Here is an 18,997-nt window from a genome sequence, read left to right as displayed (position 1 = left end):
ATGTATGGTAATTACATATAATATATATTAAATAATATATAATCAATATATATTTATTTGAGCAGGTGCAAGCCAGGGGGAGACATAGAGGGAAAGGGAGAAGCAGGCTCCCTGTTCTACCCCACAACCCTGGGATCATGACCTTGGCCAAAGGCAGGCACTTAACCCACTGAAATTCTGAAAAATTTGTTTCTGACTTGGCTTGTATTACCTTCAAAATTTCTTCTCTAATTTATGGCATTTTGTTTAAAAATTATTTTTTGTCATCCTTTCCCTTTTAGAGGAAAACTATTGGCAATTCAATAAATATTAATCTTCTTAACATATACATGTTATACTTTTTTTTTTTAATTTTTGGGGAGAGAGTGGATGCAAGCAGTGAGGGAGGGACAGAAGGAGAAAGAGAGAGAGAATCTTAGGCAGGTTGCACGCTTAGCGCAGAACCCAAGTTGGGCCTTGATCTCGCAACCTGGAGATCATGACCTCAGCTGAAATTAAGTCAGACCCTCAACCGACTGAGCCACCCATGCACCCCTATTCATGACATAATTTAAGGACAGTAAATGTTAACTTGTTAGCTGACTTTTAATTGTGAAATACTCCTGTAAGTACTAATGAATGGTGTGCTGTTTCTTGAATACTTTTCTAAATGTTTTTTTAAAAATTAACACATTTAATTCTCAAAATAATTTATGTGTTCTGTTGTGTAGATTAGAAAAAATTAGGTTCAAAGAGGTTAGGAAACTTATCTGAGGTCATTGTGCTGGTAAATAAATGGTTGATTAGGATTTAGACACAGGCATTCTTAGTCACTGTGCTGTTTGTTCTCTCTTGTGTTTTAGTACTACCAAGAGAAGTATAATTGGTTGTTCTTTTAATTTCTCTGACAATCCTGTTTGCCTTTGTATCATAATCAATTTTGTAAAGAATTTGGATTATTTTGTTAACTATGCTCTAGAGCCGGAGTCAGCAAATGTGACCTGCAGTTCAAACCCAGCAATGCTTGTTTTTGTAAATGAAATTTTATTGAAATATAGCCACACTCATTCATTTATGTATTCTCTGTGGCAGCTTTCATGCAACAGTGATGGAGGTGAGTTGTGAGTAGACGTGGCAGAGACCATTTGGCCTGCAAAGCCTGAAATGTTTGTTATCTGGCCATTTATAAAAAAAGTTTGCCAACACCTGTTATGGGGTCTAAAAGCAATTCTTTGTATCTGTACAAATTTTAAAAACTCATCTTTGTTCTTATGTGCATTGATTATAGTTCCACCAGTGAGACCTTTACCTACAATACAAATTTTAGCTCAGACTCCTAATGGTTTTCATAATGCAAATTATGAAAAGAGTGCCAAAGTGTAGAATCTACATTGAGAAACTTAGAATGAATTGAATAGGAATAAGCACTGTAACGCAGAAACTCAACACTCTTTGGCAGAGAGTGGAATTTGCCATGAGACTTATATCTTAGAACTTATCCAGGCATATTACTTACTGAAGTACAGAAGGAAATTTGGTCTAGAGTTGGCTTAATTCCATAGATGAGATAATAACACTATAACTAATATTTAGTGTAATTAAAGTATTGACAAGTCTAATGTCCTTTTCTTCCTACTAGGTACTTTGCTGGTTATTTATAACTTGAAGCTTTTGCTTAGCGGAGAACCAGAGTTGGATATTAAGACCGACAAGGAAGATATACTAATGGCTGGAGCTCTTGAGGAGTGAGTAGTGTTTGTGTTTGACAGAATGTCTCTCAGGGATGGCAGCGAGCTGGCTTTGGAGCTCTTTGTCCTGGTTCTGGTCTGAGGCCCTGTCCTTAGGTTCTAGGAACCTCCCCACTAGGTTCTAGGACAGTACATTTTTTCCCAATTACTGATGAAGTAAGTTGGGCTAGACCACTGATTCCCAAACCTGGCTCACTCTCTGAATGACCTGGATAGATTCTTAAGAAGTATAGGATTTTGTCTTATCTCAGACTGTGTTGAGTCAGAAGTCTCCCAGTATCAGGCCCAGGAATCAATATTTTTCACATGTTCCCCAGGTGACTCAGAGGTGGCTGCGCATTTGGGAACCACTGGAATAGCACCTCTAAGCTTCTCTAATTCCAAAACTCCTATTTGATGAATATCAAAACTGAAAAAAACCCTCAGAGTTCATTATCCATTACATGTCATTAAAATTGGGCATCAGTGGGCGCCTGGGTGGTTTGGTTGTTTGGGCGACTGCCTTTAGCTTGGTTTGTGATCCGGGAGTCCGGGGATGGGGTCCTGCATCAGGCTCCCTGATCGGCCTGGAGTCCTCTTCTCCCTCTGATCCTCTCCCTTCTTGTGCTTTCTTTCTCTCTTTCTCAAGTAAATAAATAAAATCTCAAAAAAAAGGGTGGGAGGCATCAGTATGGTGAGAAGCAAAAAGAAATAGGACCAGCTGACAATTCAGAATGACAATATGAACTTCATAGTTGTAGTTTTTAAGTAAATAAATTGGCACATCATTTTTCCTGGCCACTAGGGATCCGTAGGAAACAGAATAAGGAAGCATTGGTGAGCATGCGTGAAAAGGATGGAGAAATAATGAAACAGTGACTGAACCTAAGTTTCTCCAAAATAACTTTGTATTTGAAACTTAACAGCTTGAGCCCACAGTCTCTTAGTGTCAGAACTCTGGAGCTAGAAGGGATTTTGAAGCATTTAAATTCAGACTGATTCATTTTAATTAAATACTGGTATTGTCCAGTGGAAATGGAATGAGAGACACAGATATTAACCCTATATGAAATCTAAATTTTCTAGTATCCTCATTAGGAAAAGTAAAAAGAAACCGGTCAAATTAATTTTAATAATGTTTTGTTTAATCAGTTATATATAAAATATAATTTTAATATGAAAAATATTAATGAGACATTTTGTACCCTTTTTCCTACTAAATCCTTGAAACCTAGTGTGTTTCTTACACAGATAGCATGTGTCAGTTTGAATTAGGGCCCAACGGCCACATATGGCCAGAGGCTACCATATTAGACAGTGCAATTTTAGATTAAGAGCCTGAGACTCAAGTAAATACATAAAATTAACAGAGAATTTCTTCTGTCTTTGAGGTGAAATTTGAAAGTCCCTTCCCCAGTTAGAAAATTTAATGTTTGATAATGCACTTTTAGATTATCTTTTCTTTTTTCTAATTTTTATTTTTCCTCATTTCATTCTAATGTATTATTCTTGATTTATACAGAAATGAAGATTTTTGTCTCTTGGAAAAAAAATCCAGCCTCATTACTATTGTACAAATGCTGGAACCCATTGGCAAAATTAACACACCAATATCAGAAAGGAGGCACAGACCTGTTTCTGGCACCTCCATTACCACCTCCTCCTTCCCCCGGCCCTGCCCTTCTCACAGCCGCTTCCAAAACCAGTATTTCATGCTCTTTAAAAGCTCTGAACCCAAATTTTCTAACAGTTATCTGTCAGAGTGCCTTGGCATTTCAGCACTAGCATCAGAAAACAAACACATTATTAGAGGAATAATTTGACAGCTAATTTCTTCGGGGAAAAAGTTCTTACTGTTTCCAGATTGTTTAAGGAAGTCAGAAGCTTCTTAAGCCATTTAAATCACAAAATGAAGAAAATGGGTCAGACCAGGACATGTACAGTTTAATTTTGGAACATTGACCATGTTGGATTTGTTTGATTTTTTAACATTTTTTGTAGTTTCGTCATAAGAAAGGCTTTTTAAAGAAAGGGTGGAGGATTTTTATGAGGATGGGTTGTTGTAATGAGGAGACATCATTTCTCTACCAAGGGTGCTATCTCTACTATACATTTCATGGCTTATGATACAAGTCTCACAGTAGTGCGAAAGAGGGACAGCAGTACCACCTCCTGGGGAGGAGTGATGTGTAGTTTTCCCCTCTGAAAAGTCAGTGGGTCTGACATTAACACCCAATCCATCTTCATTAAGGGGCTGGAAAACGGTTAACTCTTACAGCCGAAAGAATACTCTAGTCGAAGATGGATCTTTCTCTGACTCTTCTTCCATTTATGACTTCGGATACTTGAACTTCTGATCAAATACAGTTTACCTAATCTTGGTTTCAAGAACAAATGGTTTAGTAATGTAACAACTCCTTTGCCATTTCTTTTTCTTGTGGTTATGGTGTCCCCTTAAACCCCCTGGGCATGATTCTTCATCTGTTCTAAACAAGTTTCAAACCTTGGAACTATGCAATTTCCACCTTTGGTCTTAGACGGCTTGGTCCTGCTGATTCTGAAAATAATTTTCTACATAGAAATAGGAAAATTAAAGCCTTCAGACTTTTTTTCTGACACATTTTCTTCCAGTTTTGTTTATTATAAAGTCAAAAGTGAGACAGTATTTTTAAAAAATTTTAAAGAAAATAATTTATCATAATTGATCAATTTTTTGTTATTCAATTCTGTTTTTTTAAGTGTGATTTCTTCTTTTGTTGCATTTACGATTTGCTTCTGAACTTTAAGTTATTATGTAGTCTCATTTTATAATGATTTCTTGATAAGTGGTTTTACAATAGTGCATTAAATTGATTCATCATAGATTCTATAGCGATTTCATTTTTGATAGTAGCATGGGTCCAAGTGTTTTATATTATTTTTAGATTTTTTTTTGCTTTTTTAATATTAACTTATAATGTATTATTTTTCATAGGGGAACAGGTCTGTGAATCATCAGGCTTACATATTTCATAGCACTCACCATAGCACATACCCTCCCCACTGTCCATAACCCCAACCACCCTATCCCTGCCCCCCAACCCCCAGCAACCCTCAGTTTGTTTTGTGAGATTAAGAGTCTCTTATGTTTTGTCTCCCTCCCAATCCCATCAGGTTTCATTTTTTCTCTCCCTTCCCAGCCACGACCCCCCACCCTGCCTCTCAAATTCCTCATATCAGAGAGATCATACGATAATTATCTTTCTCTGATTGACTTATTTCACTCAGCATGACACCCTCTAGTTCCATCCACATTATTGCAAATGGCAAGATTTCATTTTTGATGGCTGCATAGTATTCCGTTGTGTGTGTGTGTGTGTGTGTGTGTACCACATTTTTTTAATTTATTCATCTGCTGATCGGCATCTAGGCTCTTTCCATATTTTGGTTATTGTGGACATTGCTGCTATAAACATTCAGGTGCACGTGCCCCTTTGGATCACTACATTTGTATCTTTAGGGTAAATACCCAGTAGTGCAATTGCTGGGTCATAGGGTAGCTCTAGTTTCAACTTTTTGAGGAACCTCCATACTGTTTTCCAGAGTGGCTGTACCAGCTTACATTCCCACAACAGTGCAGGAGGGTACCCCTTTCTCTGCATCCTTGCCAGCATCTGTCATTTCCTGACTGGTTAATTTTAGCCATTCTGACTGGTTTTGATTCGTATTTCCCTGATGCTGAGTGATACTGAGCACTTTTTCATGTGTCTGTTGTCCATTTGAATGTCTTCTTTGCAGAAATGTCTGTTCATGTCCTCTGCCCATTTTTTTTATTTTTTAAATTTTTTTCTTTATTTTTTTAAATTTATTTTTTATTTATTTTCAGCATAACAGTATTCATTATTTTTGTACCACACCCAGTGCTCCATGCAATCCGTGCCCTCTAGAATACCCACCACCTGGTACCCCAACAGCCACCCCCCGCCCCTTCAAAACCCTCAGATTGTTTTTCAGAGTCCATAGTCTCTCATGGTTCACCTGCCCTTCCAATTTCCCCCAACTCCCATCTCCTCTCTATCTCCCCATGTCCTCCATGCCATTTGTTATGCTCCACAAATAAGTGAAACCATATGATAATTGACTCTCTCTGCATAATCTCTTCCAGTCCCGTCCATGTTGCTACAAAAGTTAGGTATTCATCCTTTTTGATGGAGGCATAATACTCTATAGTGTATATGGACCACATCTTCCTTATCCATTCATCCGTCGAAGGGCATCTTGGTTCTTTCTCTGCCCATTTCTTGATTGGATTATTTGTTCTTTGGGTGTTGAGTTTGGTAAGTTCTTTATAGATCTTGGATACTAGCCCTTCATCTGATATGTCGTTTGCAAATATCTTCTCCCATTGTGTTGGTTGTCTTTTGGTTTTGTTAACTGTTTCCTTGCTGTGCAAAAGCTTTTGATCTTGATGAAGCCCCAATAGTTCATTTGCCCTTGCTTCTCTTGCTTTTGGTGATATTTCTAGGAAGAAGTTGATGTGGCTGAGGTTCAAGAGGTTACTGCTTGTGTTTTCCTTAAGGATTTTGATGGATTCCTGTCTCACATTGAGGTCTTTCATCCACTTTCATTTATTTTGTGTGTGGTGTAAAGAAATGGTCCAGTTTCATTCTTCTGCATGTGGCTATCCAATTTTACCAACACCATTTGTTGAAGAGACTTTTTTTTGTTAGACATTATTTCCTGCTTTGTCAAAGATTAGTTGACCGTAGAGTTGAGAGTCCATTTCTGGACTCTATTCTGTTCCACTGATCTATGTGTCTGTTTTTGTGCCAGTACCATGCTGTCTTGATGATGACAGCTTTGTAATAAGCTTGAAGTCTGGAATTATGCCACCAACTTTGGCTTTCTTTTTCAACATTCCTCTGGCTATTCAGGGTCTTTTCTGGTTCCATGTAAATTTTAGGATTATTTATTCCATTTCTTTGAAAAAAATTGATGGTATATTGATAGGGTTGCAATAAATGTGTAGATTGCTCTAGGTAGCATAGACATTTTCACAATATTTGTTCTTCAAATCTGTGAGCATAGAATAGTTTTCCATTTCTTTGTGTCTTCCTCAGTTTTTTTCATGAGTACTTTCTAGTTTTCTGAGTACAGATTCTTTGCCACTTTGGTTAGGTTTATTCCTAGGTATTTTATGGTTTTGGGTACAATTGTAAATGGGATTGACTCCTTAATTTCTCTTTCTTCTATTTTGCTGTTGGTGTATAGAAATGCAACTGATTTCTGTGGATTGATTTTATATCCTGATACTTCATGAATTACTGTATGAGTTCTAGAAGATTTGGCATGGATTCTTTTGGGTTTTCCACATAAAGTATCATATCATCTGCAAAGAGTGAGAGTTTGACTTCTTCTTGGCTGATTCGGATGTCTTTTATTTCTTTTTGTTGTCTGATTGCTGAGGCTAGGACTTCTAGTACTATGTTGAATAGCAGTGGTAATAGTAGACATCCTTATTTCCTGACCTTAGGGGAAAAGTTCTCAGTTTTTCTCCATTGAGAATGGTATTCACTGTGGGTTTTCCATAGGTGGCTTTTATGATATTGAGGTATGTACCCCTGCCCCTACACTGTGAAGAGTTTTGATCAAGAAAGGATGCTATACTTTATCAAATGCTTTTTCAGCATCTATTGAGAGAATCATATCTATTTTATTGAACAGTTTTAGGAGAACAGGTATTAATTCTTTAAATGTTTGGTAGAAGTCCCCTGGGAAGCTGTCGGTCCTGGGCTCTTGTTTTTTGGGAGATGTTTAGTGACTGCTTCAATCTCCTTACTGGTTATAAGTCTGTTCAGGTTTTCTATTTCTTCCTGGTTCAGTTTTGGTAGTTTCTGTTTCTCTAAGACTGCATTCATTTCTTCTACGTTGTCAAATTTGCTGGCATATAGTTGCTCATAATATGTTCTTGTTATTGTTTGTATTTCATTGGTGTTAGTTGTGATCTCTCCTCATTCATTTATGATTTTATTTATTTGGGTCCTTTCTCTTTTCTTTTTGATAAGTCTGGCCAGGGGTTTATCAATCTTATTAATTCTTTCCCAAAACCATCCTCTAGTATCATTAATTTGTTGTACTGTTTTGTTTTGGTTTTTGGTTTTTTGGTTTCTATTTCATTGACTTCTGCGCTGCTCTTTATTATTTCTCTTCTCTTGCTGGGTTTAGGCTTTCTTTGCTGTTCTTTTTTCAGCTCCTTTAGGTGTAGGGTTAGATTGTATACTTGAGACCTTTCTTGTTTCTTGAGAAAGGCTTGTGTTGCTATGTACTTTCCTCTTAGGACAGCCTTTGCTGTGTCCCAAAGAATTTGAACAGTTGTGTTTTCATTTTCATTTGTTTCCATGAATTTTTTAAATTCTTCTTTAATTTCCTGGTTAACCCATTCATTCTTTAGTAGGATGCTCTTTAGCCTTCATGTATTTGAGTTCTTCCAACTTTCCTCTGGTGATAGAGTTCTAGTTTCAAAGCATTGTGGTCTAAAAATATGTAAGAGATGATGCCAGTCTTTTGTACTGGTTGAGACCTGATTTATGCCCCAGGATGTGATCTGTTCTGGACAATGTTCCATGTGCCCTAGAGGAGAATGTGTATTCTGTTGTTTTGGGATGGAATGTTCTAAATATATCTGTGATGTCCATCTGGTCCAATGTGTCATTTAAAGCCTTTATTTCCTTGTTGATCTTTTGCTTACATGATCTGTCCATTTCAGTGAGGGGGGTATTAAAGTCCCCTACTATTATTGTATTATTATTGATGTATTTCTTGATTTTGTTATTAATTGGTTTATATAATTGGCTGCTCTCAGGGGCATAGATATTTAAAATTGTTAGATCTTCTTCTTGGACAGACCCTTTAAGTATGATATAGTGTCCTTACTCACATCTTATTATGGTCTTTGGCTTAAAATCTAATTTATCTGATAGAAGGATTGGCATCCCAGCTTTATTTTGATGTCCATTAGTATGGTAAATTGTTTTCCACCCCCTTACTTTAAATTTGGATGTGTCTTTGGGTCTAAAATGAGTTTCATGTAGATATCATATTGATGGGTCTTTTTTTTTTTAATCCATTCTGATACCCTGTGTCTTTTGATTGGGGACATTTAGCCCATTTACATTCAGGGTAACTATTGAAAGATATGAATTTAGTTCCATTGTATTACCTATAAGGTAACTATTACCATATACCATCTCTGTTCCTTTCTGGTCTGTTACTTTTAGGCTCTCTCTCTGTTTATTGGACTCCTTTCAATATTTTCTATAAGGCTGGTTTCATGTTTGCAAATTCTTTTAGTTTTTGTTTGTCCTGGAAGATTTTTAATCTCTCTTCTATTTTCAATGACAGCCTAGCTGGTTATAGTATTCTTTCTTTCTTTCTTTCTTTTTAAAAGATTTTATTTATTTGACAGACAGGGACACAGTGAGAGAGGGAACACAAGCAGGGGGAGTGGGAGAGGGAGAAGCAGGCTTCCCGCCGAGTGGAGAGCCCAACGCGGGGCTTGATCCCAGGATCCTGGGATCATGACCTGAGCCAAAGGCAGATGCTTAATGACTGAGCCACTCAGGCACCCCTGGATATAGTATTCTAAGCTGCATATTTTTCTCATTTGGTGCTCGGAATATATCATGCTAGTCCTTTCTGGCCTGCCAGGTCTCTGTGGATAGGTCTTCTGCCATTCTAATATTTCTGCTGTTGTGTGTTACAGACTTCTTGTCCTGAGCTGCTTTCAGGATTTTCTCTTTGTCACTGAGACTTGTAAGTTTTACTTGTAGATGTCTGGGTGTGGATCTATTTTTATTGATTTTGACAGGAGTTCTCTGTGCCTCCTGGATTTTGATGCTTGTTCCCATCACCATATTAGGGAGATTCTCTACTATCATTTGCTCCAATATATCTTCTGCCCCCATGTCTCTCTCTCCTTCTTCTGGGATCCCAATTATTCTAATATTGTTTCATCTCATGGTATCACTTATCTCTCAAATTCTCCCCTCATGTTCCAGTAGTTGTCTTTTGCTCGGCTTCTTTATTCTCCATCATTTGGTCTTCTTTATCACTAATTCTCTCTCCTGCATCATTTATCCAGTAAGAGCCTCCATTTTTGACTGCCCTCATTAATAGCTTTTTTTATTTCAACTTGTTCAGATTTTATTTTTTTTTATTTTTCCAGAAAGGGATTTGATTTCTCTGCTTTTTTCGAGCCCAGTTAGCACCTTGATAACCGTCATTCTGAATCGTCTAGTTCTGACATAGTACTAATGTCTGTATTGATTAGATCCCTAGCCAGTGGTACTGCCTCTTGTTCTTTTTTTTTTTGGTGAGTTTTTCCACCTTATCATTTTATGCAGATATGAATAGATGAATGAGAGAACAAAATACCTAAAGGGTAGCAACAACCCCAGAAAAATATACATTAACCATATCAGAAGAGACCTGAAACTGGGGCGGAAAGAAAGGGGCAAAAAAGAAAAAAATATATGTTTATGTATATATAATTAGAGTAGTGAATAGAACAGAGACAGACACTTTATTTTGAGTATATTTTGGTCTGTTAGAAGAAAATACCTCCCAAAATTTTAAAGACCATATATATATATATATATATATATATATATATATACACACACACACACACTTTATTTTGAGTATATTTTGGTCTGTTAGAAGAAAATACCTCCCAAAATTTTAAAGACCATATATATATATATATATATATATATATATATATACACACACACACACACACACACACACACACACAAAATAAGGGTAAACAGGATGAAGAGATGGAATATGACTATGAATATGAAAATTAAAGATTCTGAAAAAGGAATTGATAAGTTGGTTGAATAAAGAAAAAAAAAAAAAGAAAGAATGTAATCAGGCTGGAGATGAGAACAAAGCTGTCTGCTAGGTTTAGGGTATATTTTGATCTATCAGAAGAAATTGTTTTCCAAAATTCTAATGAAGAAAAACCTATATGTATACAAAAAATAGGGTTAAATATAATAAAGGGATAATATAAGACTATAATGATGAAAATTAAAGATTTTTAAAAAGATATTGATAATGTAAATCATTAAAAAACATTAAAATAGGAAGAAGATAAATTACAAAAAGAATAAGAATAAAAATTTAAAAAATTTAACTTTGAAAGACTACAGGATCATGGAAAAAAAACCATGAATTCTGTGTTTCTTTCCCCTACCTCTGGAGTTCCACAGTTCTCATTGATTAGTTAACTTGGTCTTGGCTGGATTTGAATTTGGATTTTCTTGCCGATTTTCTAGGGGAGGGATGTGTTGCAGTAATTCTCAAATGTCTTTGCCTGAGACGGAATTGCACCACCCTTGCCAGGGGCCAAGCTAAGTAATCTGCTCGGGTTTGCTCTTGGTAGCTTTTGTACCCTGAACACTTTCTGTACAGCTTTGGAGAACAGGAATGAAAATGGCAACCTTCCAGTCTCCTACCTCATAGGAGCTGAGAGTTCTGAGCCCCACTCCTCAGTGTGCCCTCAGAGAAAAGCAGTCAATCCCTCCCACCTCCCTGGTTTCCAGTTATGCTCCAAACTTACCAGCCTGTGACCAAGCGTTTCTATCTCTGGGGCACAGCCTCCTTTGGAGTCTCTAAACCCAGCAGATTCCTGCCAAATGCTCCTGTGTTGCTCCTCCCAGGGGAGGAAGGAGGGGGTCTCCCCAGATCTGCCACTCATGGGGGTCCCTGCTCAAAAAGCAATGGTCCGACTGTGCCTTGGATCATGGTTTAAGGTAATCCCGAGCTGAGAGCCCACACCTTAGCTCCATCCCTGCAGCTGGTCTCCCCACTCCAGTACCTGAGAGCTCTGCTGCACACAGACACCCCCAGTTTTTCTGTGATCTCATGGGTCCCGAGACCACACTGTCCCTGCGAGGGGTCCTCCCCTCTGATGTTTAGCCTCTGGAGTGACATCCCTCAGTGGAAAATACTTCTCAAAGTTCTGATTTTGTGCTGTGCTGCTCTACCGCTTGCCAGGAGCCAGCCCCTACCCCTGCGGTCTATCTTCCCACATGTTGCATCAGATTGATTTCTCCACACATCCTGCCTTCTGGAAAGTGGTTGATTATCTATTCCTGAGGTTGCTGCTGTTCTCTTCTCTCTCCTCTTGAGTTTGTAGCTGTTCAGAATGGTTTGATATCTAGCTGAACTCCTGGGACCTCTGCCATCTTGCTCCTCTCTTATTTATAGATAATATGGAAAAAAAGCATTTTCATACAGATGGATTTTTTTTTAGAAAAATTTTTTAATGATTTTATTAGAGAGAGTGTGTGTGTGCATGAGCAGGGGGGAGGGGCAGAGGAGAGGGAGAAGCAGACTCCCCACTGGGCAAGGAGCCCAATGCAGGGCTCAGTCTCATAAAACTTGGATCATGACTGGAGCAGATGTGTAACCCACTGAGCCACTCAGGCACACTTGAATTGTTTTATATATTTATTTATTTTAAACAAATTCCCAAGAAGGGAACTACTGAGTCACAGTATCTGGACTTTCATATAGTTCTTGTGAATATTTCATATCAGTTGTAAATTTTGCAATCAAAACCCTTTATCTGCTTTGGGCTGAGGCTCTACAATCATAATCCGACCATCAGCAAGGCCTTGTTGCAAAATGACAATAACGTCATGAAAATTTCATTAGGAGTGATGTTCAAGTACACAGGCATGTGCTTTGGCAGTAGCAGTCTAAAAGCCTGTTTTCTCTTTAAAAAATGTAGATAGATAAGTCATCTCAGAATTTCAGAATCAGATGAGGCAGAAGTTTGCATTTAACGTATGATATATTAAATCAGAATTTGAATCTGTGAATGTGGCATGTGGAGAGTGCCAGGGAATCATACATAGTTGCAGGGTGATTTGCGGAAAGTGGGTTATATCTGGAGGGAAAGAATCTACCATTTTAAATTTAGGCAAAGTGCCCTAAAAGGGAAGATGATGATATGAAAAATAATTTTGTAAGAAATCAAAATAAAGTTAAGACTTTGGAACAAAGAAGCAGGGGAAGGACTCAGAATATGGAATATTAATGAAAATAGTAGTGAACTAATGACAGAAAATAAGAGGTTTCTTCAGAGCCGGCTTAGACAATGTTTCTTTGTTAATTTATGTTGCAGTAATTTTTGGAACTCTGGACCAAGTCCTACATCTCAAACTTTGGCAAATTTTACCCCCACCAAGTTTTTATTTTTTTCCTTTGAGGTAGTCAAAACAAAGTCAGATAACTTATTCTCTCCTTCTCATTGGTGGCTGTTAGTAAACTTTAGTTACAATTAGATGATTAAAATCAGAGTGATTTGCAGAGGTCCTCTGTTGGTTGAATGCAGAAGGACTGAGCAAATGGTTGTGATAGATGGTAGAGGGGAGGCTCTGAAGAGGCCAGTGCCTGGCCTTGCCTCACATGTGGCTAGTATCAACTGGCTTCTGCAGAATTCACAGGATTGTAATTCTACTTCCGTATTCTGTACCCAGAGACTCTATATAGATAGCAGATATCGAATTACTCTATCATTCAGATGTTTTAAATTTCCTTCATAGGACATAGAATCCTTTATGTGGATATGAGTATGGAATTATAATTTCAAAATTGGGATCTTGAAATTTTATATAAGGTATGTCACCAAATCCTGGGTCCGAGTGTTAGTTTTTTTCACGCTCTCCTGTCTCTCACTCTTTGTTGTGGTCTTCCTGGTGGTCCAGCACCTGCTCTAGGGACAGTAATCTTTGGGGCAGAGGTAAAGTGGGTCTCAAGGCAGAGGTAGAGTGGGCCTCAAGTAGTACACAAGTATGAGTTGATTGAAAACTACTTAAACATACATAAATATAATAGTGCTCTCTCATTCTCTACCCCAACCCCCTTCCCACCATCTTGCTTCTACTATAGAAACCATTCTGCAACTTGGGTTTTTAAATATGTCATCTAGATTTTCCAGTAGTTGTCAGTTTAAATTAAAGTCATCCTTTTTGTCTTCATGGCTTTTTCTTTTGCTGTAATTTAATCTTTTCAATAAGGTTGCAAAGATAATACAGAGGATTCCAACATACCTTTCCCTCGGATTCCCCAGATGCTATTCTCACACTTGCTCTATCGGTCTTCCTCTCCCTCTTCTTCTCTGTAAGTATGGTAGAGACCCATGCATTCCTTCTAATTTTAAGGGTAATAATCTGTCACTGCCAGTATTTTGTGGCCAAAGTTGTCCTAGCTTTGGCTAGGGGAAGCCTGTTCAAGTGGGCTTTATTTTTATTTTTTAATTAAAATTCAGTTAATTAACATACAGTGTATTACTGGTTTCAGAGGTAGAAGTTAGTGATTCATCAGCCTTCTAGAGTACCCAGTGCTCATTACATCACATGTTTTTCTTAATGTCCATCACTCAGTTACCCCAAACCTCTACCCACCTCCCCTCCAGCAGCCCTCAGTTTGTTTCCTATGATTAAGAGTCTCTTATGGTTTGTCTCCCTCTCTGCTTTCATCTTGTTTAATTTTTTCCTCTATCTCCCTGTGATCCTCTGTCTTGTTTCTTAAATTCCACATATGAGTGAGATCATAGGATAATTGTCTTTCTCTGATTTATTTCAATTAGCATAACACCCTCTAGTTCCATTCATGTTGATACAAATGACAAGATTTCATTTTTTGATGGCTGAGTAGTATTCCATTGTGTATATATACTACATCTTCTTTATCCTTTCATCTGTTGGTGGACATCTGGGTTCTTTCCATAGTTTGGATTTTATGCACATTGCTGCTATAAACATTCGGGTGCACCTGCCCCTTCAGATCACTACATTTGTATCTTTAGGGTAAATACCCAGTAGTGCAATTGCTGGGTCATAGGGTAGCTCTATTTTCAACTTTTTGAGGTAACTCCATCCTGTTTTCCAGAGTGGCTGCACCAGCTTGCATTCTCACCAACAGTGTAGGAGGGTTCCCCTTTCTCTGAATCCTTGCCAACATCTGTCATTTCCTAACTTACTGATTTTAGCCATTCTATCAGGTATGGGGTGGTATCTCATGGTGGTTTTGATTTGTATTTCCCTGATGCTGAGTGATACTGAGCACTTTTTCATGTGTCTGTTGGCCATTTGAATGTCTTCTTTGCAGAAATGTCCGTTTATGTCCTCTGTCCATTTCTTGATTGGATTATTTGTTCTTTGGGTGTTGAGTTTGATAAGTTCTTTGTAGATCTTGGATACTAGCCCTTTATCTGATATGTCATTTGCAAATATCTTCTCCCATTGTGTTGGTTGTCTTTTGGTTTTTGTCAACTTTTTCCTTTGTTGTGCAAAAGCTTTTGATCTTGATGAAGTCCCAATAGTTCATTTTTGCCTTTGTTTCCCTTACCTTTGGAGATGTGTGAGGAAAGAAGTTGCTGCAACTGAGGTCACAGAGGTTGCTACCTAGGTTTTCCTGTAGGATTTTGATGGATTCCTGTCTTATATATAGGTCTTTCACCCATTTTGAGTCTATTTTTGTGTGTGGTGTAAGGAAATGATCCAGTTTCATTCTTTTGCATGCAGTTCAAGCTAGCTTTTGTGTTCTTTTGACATATAACCATCATTTTAAAACATTTTTTGGCATCATAAGATATTCCAGGTTCATATTATACTACTTCTGTTGCTGTAATGTAATCAGCCATTTCTCCAAGGAATCCTGGTTTCTTTTATTGGATAATTATAGTCCTCATTTTTTATTTTTATTTTTTTAAAATACATTATTTATTTATTTGACAGAGAGAAACAGAGATGGGGCTTTATCCCAGGACCCTGAGATCATGACCTGAGCTGAAGGCAGAGGCTTAACCCCTGAGCCACCCAGGTGCCCCTAGTCCACATTTTTTAAAATGATTTTTTAAAAAGTCTATAAACTAATAAATTACTATACATTAGTGTATAACAGTTTTTGCATAATATTAAGTTACTTTGCGTTGATATATGGTATGTCAATCCTCGCTAACTAATGATGGGAGCTTAAGTTGACTTTACTTTTTCACTATTTTAACAATGCTGATCTGTATTTTTAAAAAAAATATTTTATTTATTTGAGAGAAAGAAAGCAAGCAAGCAGTAGGGAGGTTCAGAGGGAGAGGAAGAGAGAGAATCTAAAACATACTCCCCATTGAGTGAGGAACCTGATGTGGATTTTGATCCTAGGACTCCAAAATCATGACCTGAGCTGAAACCAAGAGTTGGCCACTTGACTGACAGCCACCCCCAGCTGCCCTGACACTTGGCCTTTTTAAAATTAAAATTTGTATTTGGGTAACTGTAGACTTATAAGCAGTTTCAAGAAATAATATAGAGTAAGTTTATGTACCCTTTGCCCTGGTGCCCCATTGCTGTTACTTTGCTAAACTTGTAGTACAACATCACAACTAGGACATTGACATTGATGCAATCTACCTAGCCTGGGTCAAATCCACCGATACATCAGACAAGGATCTTTCCTATTGCCTCTTTTTTTTTTTCTTTTAAGATTTTATCCATTTTTTTGAGAGAGAGAGAGAGAGATGTGTGAGAACAAAAGAGCACAGGCAGGAGGAGCAGTAGAGGAAGAAGGAGAAGCAGACTTCCCCACAGAGCAAGAAGCCTGATATGGGGCTCGATCTCAGGACCCTGAGATTATGGCTTGAGCCAAAGGCAGACACTCAACTGACTAAGCCACCCAGGTGTCCCCTTCCTGTTGCCTTTTTTTTTTTTAAGATTTTATTTATTTATTTGACAGAGAGTGAGATCACAAGTAGGCAGAGAGGCAGGCAGAGAGAGAGAGGAGGAAGCAGGCTCCCCACTGAGCAAAGAGCCCGATGCGGCCTTCGATCCCAGGACCCTGAGACTATGACCCAAGCTGAAGGCAGAGGCTTAAAAAAAATATTTTATTTATTTGAGAGAAAGAAAGCAAGCAAGCAGTAGGGAGGTTCAGAGGGAGAGTGGGTTAAGCCCACTTAACCCAGGCACCCCTCCTGTTGCCTTTTATAGCCACATACATTCTCCCTCCTCTTTCCCAACTTGATCTTTAACATTGTTAATATTGTCCTTTGTCTAATAGAAATTTTTGATATTTTGAGATCAAATCTGAAATACTTTTCTTTATGAGTCTCTTTTGCATTTCTAAACCTTAGATAGGTTCCTTAACCAAATATATTTTCTTAACCAAATATATATTTCCTTAATATTCTTAACCAAATATATATTTCTTTTAATATTTATAGTTTATTTCTATAGCTTTTTAATCTATCTGGAGTTTGTTTTTTGAACATGGTGTGGACAGGGGAGGACAGATTAATATTTTCTAATGGATAAAGCATTTTAAAAATAGTTCAGGCTTTCCTACTGATTTGAAATGCATACTAATATAAGCTAAATTATCATCATATATGGATCTGTTTCTAGATGGCCTATTTCTTTTCATATGTTTTTTCTGTTTTTGCTTAATTAGAACTTTTTAATTGCTATAGCTTATATAATGTATCTTGGGATTTAGACTGAGAGCCCATTGAATTTATGGATTAATTGGAGAAAAACTAACATATTTATGTTTTGGTTCTTATTTCAGTCTTACATATAGTTGAGTGGAGTTTTACATCATCGTATATATCATAGTAGTTAAGAACAAGACTTTGGTAGTTAGACTGTATGAGTTCAATTTGTATTTCTATAAGTTGTGTTGATACGGGGAAGGTAGTTAACCTTACAGAGCTTCTAATTAGTTATCCAAAAATGGCAATAATAATAGCAGTTGTATTAATAGTGGTATATCACAGCATTGTTGTGAGGCTTACATGATGTATGAGCTGAAAAGTGCTTAGACCACTACCTGGCACAGAGTTCATATTCAGTAGTTGTTGGATATTATTATTTCTTCATATAGGTCTTGTACATTTCTTTCTCTTTTTTGTACATTTCTTGTTAAGTATGTAGGTATTGTGACTCTTCTTGGCATTCAAATAGGATCTTTTCTCTATTGCTTTTTCTAATTACATAATTGTTAATTTGCATACAGGAAAACTGCGGACTTTAAAAAGAAAATTTTATTTATTTATTTTGACAGAGGAGGGACAGAGGAAGAGGGAGAGTCTCTAAAGCAGACTCCACTCGATTCCATGACCCTGAGGTCATGACCTGAGCTGAAATCAAGAGTCAGAGGCATAACCAACTGAGCCACCCAGGCATTTCAAAACCATTGACTAGTCAAAAACCTCTGATTTTTTTTTGAAGATTTTGTTTATTTATTTGACAGAGAGAGAGAGCACATGTAGGCAGAGAGAGAGAGGAGGAAGCAGGCTCCCCTCTGAGCAGAGAGCCCAATGCGGGACTCGATCCCAGGAACCTGACCTGAGATCATGACCCGAGCCGAAGGTAGAGGCCCAACCCACTGAGCCACCCAGGTGCCCAAAAACTTTTGATTTTATATCTCGCCATTTACTGAATTCTTTTATTCTAAGTTTTCAGTTGAATTTTCTATTTAGTCTTTATTTGCAAATAGTCGTGGTTTTGTGTCTCCATTTCTGTTACTCTGTTTTAACTAACTAGTTAACTAAGAGTGGTAATAACAGACATGATTTTTGGTTTGGTTCTGTCTAATGGGATTCTTTTATCTTTGACTATTAGGTGTGATATTTGCTCTAGTTATTATTCCTTCTAATCAATGCCTTTTGTCAAATTTAGGAAGTCATTTTATTTCTAGTTTATTGAGTGACTTTTATTTTTCACATCAGGAAATTGATGTTAAGTTTTTGTCAAAGCTTTTTGACATCTATTGAGGTAATTTAATTTTGTTTTTCTCTTTTAATCTGTTAAAGAAGTATATTTATTTGAGTAAAGCTTGTGATACTGAACTATCATTCTTCTGTTCCTCAAACCCAACTAGTTCACTGTGCTAATTCCACTGGTATTTTATTTAATATTTTTTGCCCTTATGCTTATACATGAGTCTGGGATATAAATATGCTTTTATTTTCCTTACCTTATTTAGTATTAGTGTATAGATTATGGAAGAATGAGTAAGAATGAGTTGAGAAGTTTTTTACCTCTTTGGTTGATTTGGAAGAGTTTGTAAAATGAGTCTTTAATTTGCCTATAGGTTTGGTAGAAATTCTCTGAAAAAACTGTGATCTTTTTTTTTAAATTTCTTTTCATTGTTCCAGAATTCATTGTTTATGCACCACACCCAGTGCTCCATGCAATACATGCCCCCATCATACCCACCACCAGACTCACCCAACCTCCCAC

The 18,997-nt window shown here is 37.3% G+C and overlaps 1 protein-coding gene across 1 annotated transcript in view; it reads left to right on the top strand.

Annotated features, from left to right (window-relative positions):
- The window catches only part of MORC1 (MORC family CW-type zinc finger 1), a 183,062-nt gene that overhangs the window by 27,127 nt on the left and 136,938 nt on the right, over positions 1 to 18,997 (top strand). The window contains exon 8 of the mRNA XM_004769143.1: positions 1,619 to 1,724. Within this exon, the coding sequence (XP_004769200.1) occupies positions 1,619 to 1,724 (106 nt within the window). The remainder of the gene's footprint in view (positions 1 to 1,618; positions 1,725 to 18,997) is intronic.

Source organism: Mustela putorius, unplaced genomic scaffold, assembly GCF_011764305.1.
Source record: "Mustela putorius furo isolate JIRA1106 unplaced genomic scaffold, ASM1176430v1.1 tig00003834_pilon_pilon_pilon, whole genome shotgun sequence".
Classification (NCBI taxonomy): domain Eukaryota; kingdom Metazoa; phylum Chordata; class Mammalia; order Carnivora; family Mustelidae; genus Mustela; species Mustela putorius.
This window is presented reverse-complemented; position numbering and strand designations above follow the sequence as displayed.